This window comes from Schistosoma mansoni, chromosome 2 (assembly GCF_000237925.1).
Source record: "Schistosoma mansoni strain Puerto Rico chromosome 2, complete genome".
Classification (NCBI taxonomy): domain Eukaryota; kingdom Metazoa; phylum Platyhelminthes; class Trematoda; order Strigeidida; family Schistosomatidae; genus Schistosoma; species Schistosoma mansoni.
The window spans coordinates 23,233,080-23,245,214 of NC_031496.1; the positions used below are offsets into that span (position 1 = coordinate 23,233,080).

The window sequence follows — 12,135 nt, forward strand, 5'->3', positions numbered from 1 at the left end:
TGTGGCGCATATAAATCTGATGCCCCTTTGCACCAATATTTTTTTGTTTAAATAAAAAAATAAATTATTCTGTCTATATTAGAAGAATAACTTTGATTTATGAATCTCTAAGAATTGAATGTTTTATCTAGTTAATCGACTATTTTATTTATATCTTTTTTCGTAGTAGCGGAGAAAGTTTTTTAACTGTTAAACTTTTATTTCTGTTAGAACTATCACAAAAATCTCATTTTACAAGACTTATTGAACAAACTTCATTTTAACATTTTACTGAGCGAATTGACCATTCATCTAAGGATATCTTCTAGAACTGTGAAACTAAACTTTCGCAAATCTATGTAAACGGATGTTTCAATAAGAAAACCAGTACTTTACGTTATTAGTAAGTTCGTCACATGCTAGTGATATCCAGGTTATTTCCTATGAAGATACTGCATTACAACGAAACTTGCTTGAAATGGAATTTGAAAATAACTAAAGTAATCACAAACTTTAGCTAAGATAGTCAAATTCAGAAATGACCTTCCAGTAATCTATTAATTATTACAGTTCTAGTATATAACTTAACGTCTTTTATACTTTTAAAGATTGCTCTGTACAGGTTTGATGAAACCAAAATAATTTAATATAAAACGTAGTAATTTAATTAGTAAATAGAATTGGTCTTGTATTTCGCAAATCAGTTAAATCTACATGTTTCTATAAGATAACATAGAACACCTACACATAATTGTATACCTCTATTGTGTGTAAACTGTTCAAGTGTATAAAGTGCTCTGTATACCTTCAGTATACAGATAAACATACAAACACATACTTAAGTATTCATTTGGGCACTTTTTTCCTGCATATATGCTTTTTATGACGGACATACAATCAGACACACCTCTGTTTAACATAGAAAAATTATTTTGGCAAATACTTTAATATTTCTAAACTGCATTTATCACTATGATCATTTAGTCTGTTATCTATTGCGTTTATATAATAAAGATTTTATTTTTAAAGTCAAATCTAAACAGACTAAATGAAACTGGATAGATATTGATAACCATCGAATGAATTCTGTTGAATAATTCTTTACCAAGTGAAAGTTTTTTAAAAGAAATGCAATCTACTGAATACTCAACCTCATCAACAACTGATTTCACGACTGCTAGTACATTCAGTCAGTCATTAACAGAGTCTATCCCAACAAATGACACTTATATGATAACAACTGAAAGTTATTATAATATTGTTACATCAAGCTTGAAAGATACACTTAGTACATTAACAACATTATCCATTCATCATGATCACACAACAGTATATTCAGAATTTGCCTGTGTTCGTAGTGAATTATCTGAACCAGATTTTCAGCTGTATGCATGTTCTGGTAGTAAAATTACATCATGGATTGCAAGTATCTTTTTGGTAACGATGAGTATATTTGGAATTATAAGTAAGTATTGTTATTGTTTAATAAGTAATTACGAAATGATTGTTAACAGTTTAGCTGACAAAAATGGATAATGACTAGCAGTGGAATCCAGTTTGATGCGCGTTTCGTCCTTTTTGGGACTCGTCAGCTGGATGTACCTGCATCTCAGAGTTTATGTTCACTCTGGGACTCGAACTCAGTACCTTTCCCTTCAGTTTTCAATAATGATTAGATTTTGTATAATTGAATAGATTTTAGTTGAGTTTCAAATCGAAATGTGGTAGACTGAAGCATAGAATAAATAAGATTCGGTTAAATCACTAACATAGTAATTATATTTTGGCTAACTACACATGAAAGTAAATAATAGATACAAAATAAATGCGATGGGATAATAAGAATCAATATATTCCAACTATGTATTGGAATGATGATAAGAAAATATTTAACATAACATTTCTAGAGATCATAACTTTATCCAACTTTTTACTTTTACTTCACAAAAGCACAACCTTTACTTAATCCATTTTGATCACGTTCTGGTTAGCGTTTTTGTAGCGAGTTAGTTTTCCTACGGGATGGGGTCGCTAACTACATACCCGACCCTCCTCCTTTACCCGGGCTTAGGACCGGCAGTAACTATAGAAGAGCTATAGGCGGAGTTTTTATCCAACTAATGATCTTGTAATAAGAAAAAAAAACCTAACTAGTTCGTCGATGTTTCCTATTATACTCCCTATTGTATAAGTATATGATGAAGGCTGTCTCCATTATAAACTAGTCTTAATGAACATGAAAACAAATCACAAGGTTGAATATTTGATTATTTCACCCTATGATCAAAATACATAGCTTAATATTCATTAAAAAACCCTTTCTAAGAGATCTTTCTAAAATTATCATTACTGTAATCACCTATTGTATTTTTGTTAACAGATTTTAATGGTTTATTCGTATACCTTGTTAAATGACATGAAATCACCTGAATAGATCATATGATATGGAATATTGTTCCTTGAAATGTTAGCAACTTATCTGTCACCAGTGAATTGTATTCATTAAATAAAAGATAAGTGAAGAATTATGTTATTAAACCGGAAATCGACAAATTAATCGAATAAGTAATACGGCACATTTTACAAGATAATGGTATACCAAGAAAACTAAATGCATTTTCTTCTCAAAGTAAACAAACAAGGTAAATTAAAATTATGGAGATGAATCTTCGAATTCTTGTATAAAAATACTAAATTCAAACAAACATAATATAAACAATGAGTTTGTTCCCATTCTAATCCGATTATCAAAAACGTTTCAGGAACTATTCGATCAAAGAAGTTAAATCTCTTCTAGGTCACTCAATAAACCATTAGTCACTTTTAAAGTCGACGATAGCAACTCGATCCAATGTATATTTCCATCATATCCTACGTTGAGTTTGATTGACTGAGAATCGGCGGTGAAAAGTGTTGAGAGACCTTAGTTATCTATAATTTTCTCCCCAATAACGGGAATTCAAACAACTTTGCATGACAATTATCTGATTTTAAAACTCTCAGGAATTGTGAAGTACTAGGTTCTTATGTTTAGTTTCAACTAAATTGAGCATTGGATAGACAGTTAATAATAAATATATTTTTGTTTTATCCCAATGAGTAGAAAATTTGTATTTCTGATGTTTCTTTACTTAATATAAGCCACTTTTTCAGAGTACTATTTAACAATACTATCTAAGCTTGTGTTAATTTGATTTCGATTATTTACTTACTCTGAAGAAGTGACTGATATTAAGTCACGAAACATTAGAAATATAATTTTTCTACTCATTGAAATATAATAAAAAATATATTTATATAGAAATGTTAGTGTTTTATTAAAATATTTTAACCTGATTCAATATCTACCAAATATATTTTATTTAAATGGCACATGTAATAGAACTCCAATTGACGTTTTGGAAGAACTTTAACTAATAATAACATTAAATTCACTTGGTGTTGTTTACTTGAATCTTCTCATTGTTATTTAGGACTGTAATTGGTCAGTCTCTTGTTGGCTATATGTGCATACTCTGCTTATTGCCTCAATATAGCCTTAATTCACAAGTATTGTAAGCAAAGATGGATAGCGGCTAACAGTGGAATCCAGGACGCGCGTTTCATTCTATTTGGGACGATGGCGTTTGAAATGAACGGTACTGGGTTGGAGTCAAGAGGGTGAACATTAACTCTGAGATGCAAGTACATCCATCTGACGAGTCCCGAAAAGGACGAAAAGCGCGTCCTGGATTCCACTGCTAGCCACTATCCATTTTTGCTTAATTATAACATTGTTAAATGATTGTAGAAACATAAAAGTAACCTTATTAAAAATATAGTTTTGTTTTTAATGAAAAGTGGAATACTTTATTTTATTGAATTGATTGAAGTAGATTGAAAATTAGTTGATTTTCTTAAAGTAAACCAAAGATCATATGAACAAAACAATGTTCCTCTCAATAAGTTCTCCAGTTATAAATCTAGACTTTAAGGAAACAGTCAACTTTAAGGGAAATATGTCTTTTGCAATGCTACAGAATAATGAGTTAAGGAATTTTAGTGAAATTAAGTATAATTTAAGTTACTACTATGTAGATTTAACTTGTAAAGGTTTATACGTCAGTTAAAATTGTGAGGATACTAATGAAAACAAATATAAGTAGTATAGAGTGAGAGAAATAATAATATAAATTACACATCAGATCAAATATTTGGTCAAAGATTACGTAGTGTATAGAGTGATACTAATGTATTTACAAGGTTGGTAATGATAATAATACTTATGGTAGCAATACAACAATATATGGATGATAATAATAATAATAATAACAGTACTAAAATAATATTAAGTTTTATGTTACAGTAATTAAAAAGAAATATATCCACTTTGATTGACTAATTTCTAAAAAAAGGATAATTATACTCACAGTTGATTAAAGTTGATATTGAGAAAGCTATTTGTGGACGTTTTATTAACTCAAAACTAGCTGCTGCTACTAACTGACACCAGCTGTAGAACTACAAAGAAGCACTAGATAAATTCTTCGTTCTGTTTGACGCTCTCCAACTGGAAGCCAATTGAAACTTACCCGAGATTAAAAACGAGATTTCTGCGTTGTCGAATTCACCATTCAAAATTCAGTAGTTTATGATGTAAGGCTGGATACTAGTGATGGACGTATTTGACATGTATTCATTATATTGAAACAATACCATAACACATTTCAATATATAAGCTTAAACTGTCTAAAAAATTCGTCACTGAATCTATTTAAGTGACACTTAAAGAACTTATTATACCTATATCCTAAAGTTACGATTGTGAAGTCAATAGCATTGTTGTGTATGAATAAATATAATTGTCGATTTCTGTAACTATTCTAAAATGAAGTTTATGGATTATTTAATTTTGGAAATAATTATCAAATAAATGTATAATGACATAAACCTTAGGAAAACTTAAATATAGTTGAAATCATTGATCAACTGAAGCTAAACCACCTTGAAAAACCTGGAAGCACTGGATGGCCGTTTCATCCTATTATGGGACTCCTCACCAGTGCACATCCACGATCCCGTCTCGCGAGATTCCAACCCAGGACCTATCAGTCTCACATGCGAGCGCTTAACCTCTAGAACCCTGAGCCGGTATCCAACGGTGTTACTGTCTAACTTCAACCAATCCACGAAATTGAGCAACCATCCATCATTATCTTCAGTGAGTTGATATCTCACAACAGACTTGGTTGAACTCTACTGGTCACTGCTTCTCACTAGAAACGGCTGTCCAGTATTCCAGGTTTTCAATGGTGGTCTAGCTTCAATTGGCTCATGATTTCAACTATAAAATTATTGAAATCCTAACAAAACCCCTTCTGAAAACTAAATATGACTAGGTAAATAACAATCTATAAAACTATCTACATGACCACTATTTTTTAAACAGCCACACAAACGTGCACTAAAAAGAAGTCTAAGTAGAATTTTATCAGTCCTGAAATATTTTTTATCAATTGAATGAAGCTAACTTGAAAGAAGAAATCGAAATAGGATCAAATCTTTTAGAATTCCTTGAACCCCTTTATCAAAAGCCTTTACAGTCTCGTTATATTAGAAAGAAATTTGCACTTCACACTGATAGCAACTTGATCGACAGAACTCGGTCGGCAATGAATGACTCGACAAGTTTCACAGTTGTCATTACTTATGGATCAGTCAATTATAAATAATTTAGTCTAATAATGAATCCTTTGCGACCTAAATAGTTCAGTGGTTACATCTCAGATTATCAAGCTGAATGATGTATATTAGAATTTCATACGGTTTACCAATTCCCTCAAGGTTACAGGTAAGTAATACAAAAATCAAGTTGAGAGTTTTCTGCTGACTATTCCAATCATCTAACAACTTATAACGATTCATATTTTTTAATACAGTCAATTCTCGATATATATACTACTTACTATTGTGACGAAATATGAATATGAAATAGTAATAAAAGGTAACAGCGCAAAATTTTTAAAAAATCGTCTAAAACAGGTTTTTCTGTTATGTATAACCAATAAATCATCCAATTTAAAGAATAGAAAAATAAGAAAAAGCAATATTGATTGAAATTTAAAGGATACATGAAAACTATTCTATACAAGAAGATGAACCATACAGTAAATACTTCATTTGCAAAATACCCATCAATAGTCTCAGATTTGACTGTTCCTTCGTTTACACACCAATCACTCTATATTCTCGTTCTCTTCTCTGCTATTTTCTCAACCTTCTGTCGTTAGGCATTGCTTTTTTGATTGATGATACATACTACATATATCTATCGAAATCAATAGCACGCACCACACTACTACACTTTTCATCCATTATTAAAGGTTGTTTAGATTCTCTTGTTGCTAATGTTAAGGTATGCAAGTGATCGGTCTCTTTTGGCGTATGTACATCCTGTACGGATTGCCTGGATATTGATATTATTTAACTAGCAGTTCTAATTATTGTATAGCATTTCTCATACATTATACCTAGTGGGTTATGTGAAGTTAATTGTAAAATACACTTTCCTGTTCTTGCTTCTAGTCACAAATCAAAAATTCTAAGCATAGTTTTTATATTCATTGAAATTATAAATGTATAATAGAGTAACTGTTATGACTACTTAACTAAGAGAATTAATCTGTCAGTAAAAAATATATTCCATATTACGAAGTCAGTACAGCTTATAACTGTAATGTAGTTCACCAGCCTACTTCCAGATTTTCATCAATCTGGAAGCTTTGATATTGGAGCAGTTAACGACAGAGACAAGGTCATTTATATAGTTATACCTTATGGTAACAAAGACTTCCAGAAATCATGTAAACTTTATTGATAATTTATGAATCTGAGCAATCATATACTGTAAATGCCCCAACGTAATAAATATCCGACTTCCGCTCGTCTGTACTCACATATTTGTGCAAATAATTTGATTAGATGGAATCCTTTCTCGGACTCTATTTATTTATATTTTTCTAAATATATCAGATTCAGCAAAATACTCCAAGAGGAAAGCGTTCAGTTTCATAAATCAGTGTATAATACATGTCCCCATTTATCGTTAAACCTTCAGACAGTTATTTTTAATTGCAAACAGTTATAAAATAAGGGAATTATGTATAATGTTAACTCATATGTAAGAGCACTAAGCGTATCTATCGGTTTAGAAATAAATCCTATGAAATATGTGCTTAAATATACAGCTTTTAAATTCATATGTTAGTTGTTTATAACATGGTGGCCTGCTTGAATATCTGGGCTATCTGTTCCTGCCATGTGGATATTTCAACAAGTTATCTGTTTTCTTGTTTACTTTAACACATCATTATGCCTATTAGTTTCATAACCTATTTAGGTGCGTTTATGAATTGTTTACTGCATTCCGCTGTATAAGTTTCGAAAGAGCTCAATCGGAGACATTGTGGTTGCTGACAAGATAAATCGAAAAGAACATATATTAATCAGTTGTCGACTCCTGAACTGTTGACATCTAACTGGTGATCACTTAATACTTATCATCAGGATCGACCAAGAGATTAGAGAAAGAAAACTTATTGAAATAGTTTGGGCTGAGAATTCTATATTGTACCAAAAATATAATATTGAATAAAGCTAATAATAACAATAATAAATGTTATTTTAGCACATTTATCCATAAAAGGAACAGTAAGAATGTCAGATCTCAGTATAAAGTTTGGTTATTAGTCAAATAATCACCTTCTAATTAATTTATTGTTGTAGATTTGTTTTTTAACTCATATGTCAAATGGTGAAATGGTTCTTACATATAACTGTTCTTTATTTTCAGAATGCTTGACCGCTCATGGAATACTCAACATATTTGACTTACGACGTACTGGAATTAGTTTTCCAAAACGACCAGAATTTTTTGTACTCACCTGTTCAAGTTTACCACTGGTATTTAGCGTTCTATCAAGACCTCTATTCACACCATTATCACCTACGCATAAATACTTCATCTTAGGCTGGGGAATGGCACAAACACGATTCTTTTGTGACCTCTTTACTAGAACCGCTTCGATATATCATCTTGTCTATTGGGTTTACCGTACACCAATAATAAATTTAATCTGGCACATATGTTTTATTTGCAAACTACATTGTAATAAGTTACGTGATGAAACTAAGAGATTGGCGGCAGCAAGAAAAACTGCGGTGAAAACTGCAAAAACATCACCCAAACGTTATAGTAAACAACCTGTTGGTCGGGGAAGAACCTCGGAATGGGGTTATACTGATAAAAGAAGAAAATCAAGGTCAAGTAAAAGTGTTCGAGGAACTACTGAAACTGTAGCTGCTACACCTAATTCATCGTCAATCAATACTCTAACTAATACGAATGAAATTAATGATCCAACGAGTCAAGTTGCCAACTCCGGTGGGATAAATTTAATTTCTGCACAACCATTGTTTATTGATCAGAATAATGTATTAGGTCCACCTAATCAATTACCTGGAATGATGCCAAATTTGAGCGGTTTAATGAATCCTTATGGTCAAATGATTCCTCAAAATATGATGGTTACTCCTGATAATTATAATATGTTCAATAATGGACCAGTAGGACAACAACTTGGACAACAAGCTAATCCATATGCAATGAATATGGGTTATGGAATGGGTTATGGAATGACAATGAATATGAATAATTATATTAATCAAGTAAATGCATATAATCAACCTAATTTTATGTATCCTATGAATGGTGCCATAAGTCCTGATATTCCTAAAGATACTATAAATAATACAATAAATAATGATAAACCACCAATCAATGATACATCCGAAAAAGTTTCTACAATTAAAACAAGAAGTAAAATTGAAGTTCCATTACCTACGAAACAATTTCTTTATCATTGTAAACGTATAATACCAGGTTGTATTTATATCATTTCATTTATTATTACTTTACCATCAATTACTGCATTTGAACCAATTGAAGAAGATGGTATGATATTAACACGTTGTACAACAATGTGTCGTTCTTATTTCTATTATGATTTAGTTGTACTTGTTACCATGCCAACAATTTCTTTAATTATAGCATTTTATTATTCGTCATTAAGTAAAAAACAAATAAATGGTGAATTAAAAATGACATATCGTTTAAGATGTTATTATGTAACATTTATTTTATTAAATATTCCAATGTTTGTATTAATGTTAACATCAATTGGTTTTAGATTAAGTGAAAAACCATATCGTAATATATATGGTACTGGTATATTAATTGCTATGACAGCATATCATACAAATTTTGCATTAAAATCAACTATATATACAACTGGTTGTAATTGTATATGTTGTTCAGATTATTGTTTAATGAAATATCCTAAAATTAATCGATTAATTATATCATTTACAACACCAGTAGCTATTAAAGATAAAGAAGCATTATTAGAAGGGATAGTTATACCAGTACGTATGGATAAATAAAGAAGGAGAACAAACCAACAAACAAACAAATATAAATAAATGAATATATTTGTAATATCCAAATGAGTAGAAAAATTAGATTTTCTGATGTTTCGTAACTCAGTGTAAGTCACTTCTTCAGAGAATTTTTTTATTCATTCTCTGAAGAAGTGGCTTACATCGAGTCACGAAACGTCAGAAAATCTAATTTTTCTACTCCTTCGGATACTACAAATACATTAATTAATTTATTCATAACAATCTACCCAATGCTCAATTTATTCGAAATTATCAAATCAAAACTTGGTAATGATACCTACAAACAAACAAATAGTTCAATAGTATCATTTATTATTCAATGTTCAAGATATAAAACAAACAAAAAACAACTAGAACAGTTTCTAAGAAAATCAATTATTTTTCTCTCTTTTCTGTTCTCTTTAAATTTTTCTCTATTTTCTTTTCTTCATTTTAGTAGTATGTTACAATATTTTCTTCTTTTTTCAAAAATTATGTCTCTAATGTGTAAACTTTTCTTATTTTTATGTATATTCAATGTTAAATATATTTAAATGAATACTGTATTACATGTAGATAGTATTAAAAACAATATGAATGTATACTAGATATATATATAGACAAAAGCTTCATTTTCAATTACTATATTCTTAATTAAATGATTTTGATTTTGATTATTACCCTGAAGAAGTTCAGATAAGTTAGCTGGACGAAACGCTGGAATTATTATATAAATTTCAATTGCTGAGACTATTTCAAATATAATTTTTTCACATATAATGAATTAGATCATTTGTTTATTTATAGTATTTTTATTTCATATTGACTTAGAATGTCACTTTGATAATGGTTACTGTGAATTAATTCTAAACAAAAAGCTATCTTAGTATTGTTTACTTGAATCTTTTAATTGATGTTTAGGACTGTAATTGGTTATCCAGCTAACAAATTCCAAATAGAATGAAACGCGAGTCCTGAATTCCATTGCTAGCCACTATTTATCTTTGTTTATAAAACGTTATCTAATAGTACCTCAATTCATAATGAGGTAGAATTTGTTAAATTTTAAATGTACTGTGGTGTGTGATACTGATGTCGACAGATATAAGTAGTATGTATCATCAATAAAAAGTGGAATGCCTAACAACAGAAGATTGAGAAAATAGAAGAGAAGAGAACGAGAACAAAGAGTGATTGGTGCGGACTATTGATGGATATTTTGCAAATGAAGTATTTACTGTATGGTTCTCAGATTTTACTATGAGATTCTGTAATTTAGCATTCAAATACATTTGGATGTCCTTAGTGGTGTTCTCGTTCACTACAGTACGAATAAATTATTATGAAGCTTCAAAGACGTATAATTATTGAAGTGGTTATTTTAATGAGTTCAAAATCCGAATATACGGCTTTATTTCATCTTGGATTAATGACATTCGGGTTTACCAAGCATATAGTAACAGTGAATAAAGACCTGAGGATATTAGCGTCTATTAGTTTGCAAACCTTTTTTTGAGGCAACGTCAAATCCGGCGACAAAGTTAACAAACAAACTCCTTAGATTGTCTTTCCAAATCAAAAACTGAAATGAAAATATGGAGCCGAGGTTAAAAATGTCATTTTTCATTTTCGGTAAGTATTTTACGTCCAGTACTTCCTTTTTTTTCCGTTCATTCGGCAGATTAGTGTTGCATATTAGGATGTAATCTATATTACATAGTTTACTTTAGGAATCTACAGTTATTCTCGATTGTCCTTCGTGAATAGGTCAGCTCAGAGCAGTCCAATATACAGGATGAAAAACCAAAAAAATTGTGAAAGTCGGGGGTTTAAATGAAATCATGGTTGAAATTGCAGTAAAATACAACAGTGGTTCACTGAATAAACTACAAAATGCACGAAAGTCATAGATGTGACACAATACCCGAGCACTGAAAGTAATGAATAACTTCGGTCTAATATACGTCAAGTGCCTGACCATACATCAACGAGAATAAAAAATTATAATGTGCACACTATTGATTCACAGGGGATATCAACCACAAACAATACATGAATAATTAGTTGACCATAGTTAATACGTTAAATGAAAGCTTATAATTAGGATGATATACATAAACATTACTGTAATTATTGGTAAATTGAATACTGGAACGCTTTCCTTAACATATGGCGTATTACTCTCTTCGATGATAAAATTTTCTTAAAGAACTAGTCTTTGTCTAGTTAAAACTATTCAATTCGATAGCATCATGAGTGTTCGTAATAGTTAAGGAAGACGAAGAAAAACGCTTTAGCTCATCTACAATAACTCTTAGTATGTAAGTAGACAAACTTATGAATGATTTAATCTTCCTCAAATGTTATTTGTAACTAATTCTATTTGAAATTTCATATTGTATGATATTCCAAAATAATCCAATTTTATAGATCACTGAAATGAAGTTGATAGATACGGAAATATGTATTTTTCTACTATTTAATCTTCGTTGTGATATATATATATATATAATGTGGCAAAAATGGTGAATCGTTGGGGCCGAAATGCACCTTATGGTGGAGCAGGCGGTGGCGGTAGTGGTTACATGGGTTCTGGGGTTGCTAGTGCAGACTTCTATATGGGTGGGCCTACCCCAAATGATCGCAGACCTTATAACGTTGCCCCGGTTGCTAAGCCGT

The 12,135-nt window shown here is 30.5% G+C and overlaps 1 protein-coding gene across 1 annotated transcript, besides 2 other annotated features; it reads left to right on the forward strand.

The window, feature by feature from the left end:
• Positions 1-1,107: 1,107 nt before the first annotated feature.
• Positions 1,108-9,459, forward strand: Smp_161210 (hypothetical protein; the record flags this gene model as incomplete). The annotated part of the gene is given in 4 exon segments (XM_018796135.1): positions 1,108-1,444; positions 7,811-7,920; positions 8,154-8,210; positions 8,215-9,459. Coding segments are annotated over 4 exon segments (1,749 nt in total).
• A 2,316-nt stretch (positions 9,460-11,775) lies between these two features.
• Positions 11,776-11,778: a sequence feature (Short protein (Smp_161200, CCD77757.1) was converted to a misc_feature.).
• Positions 11,779-11,781: 3 nt separating this feature from the next.
• Positions 11,782-11,829: a sequence feature (Short protein (Smp_161200, CCD77757.1) was converted to a misc_feature.).
• The last annotated feature ends 306 nt before the right edge of the window (positions 11,830-12,135 follow it).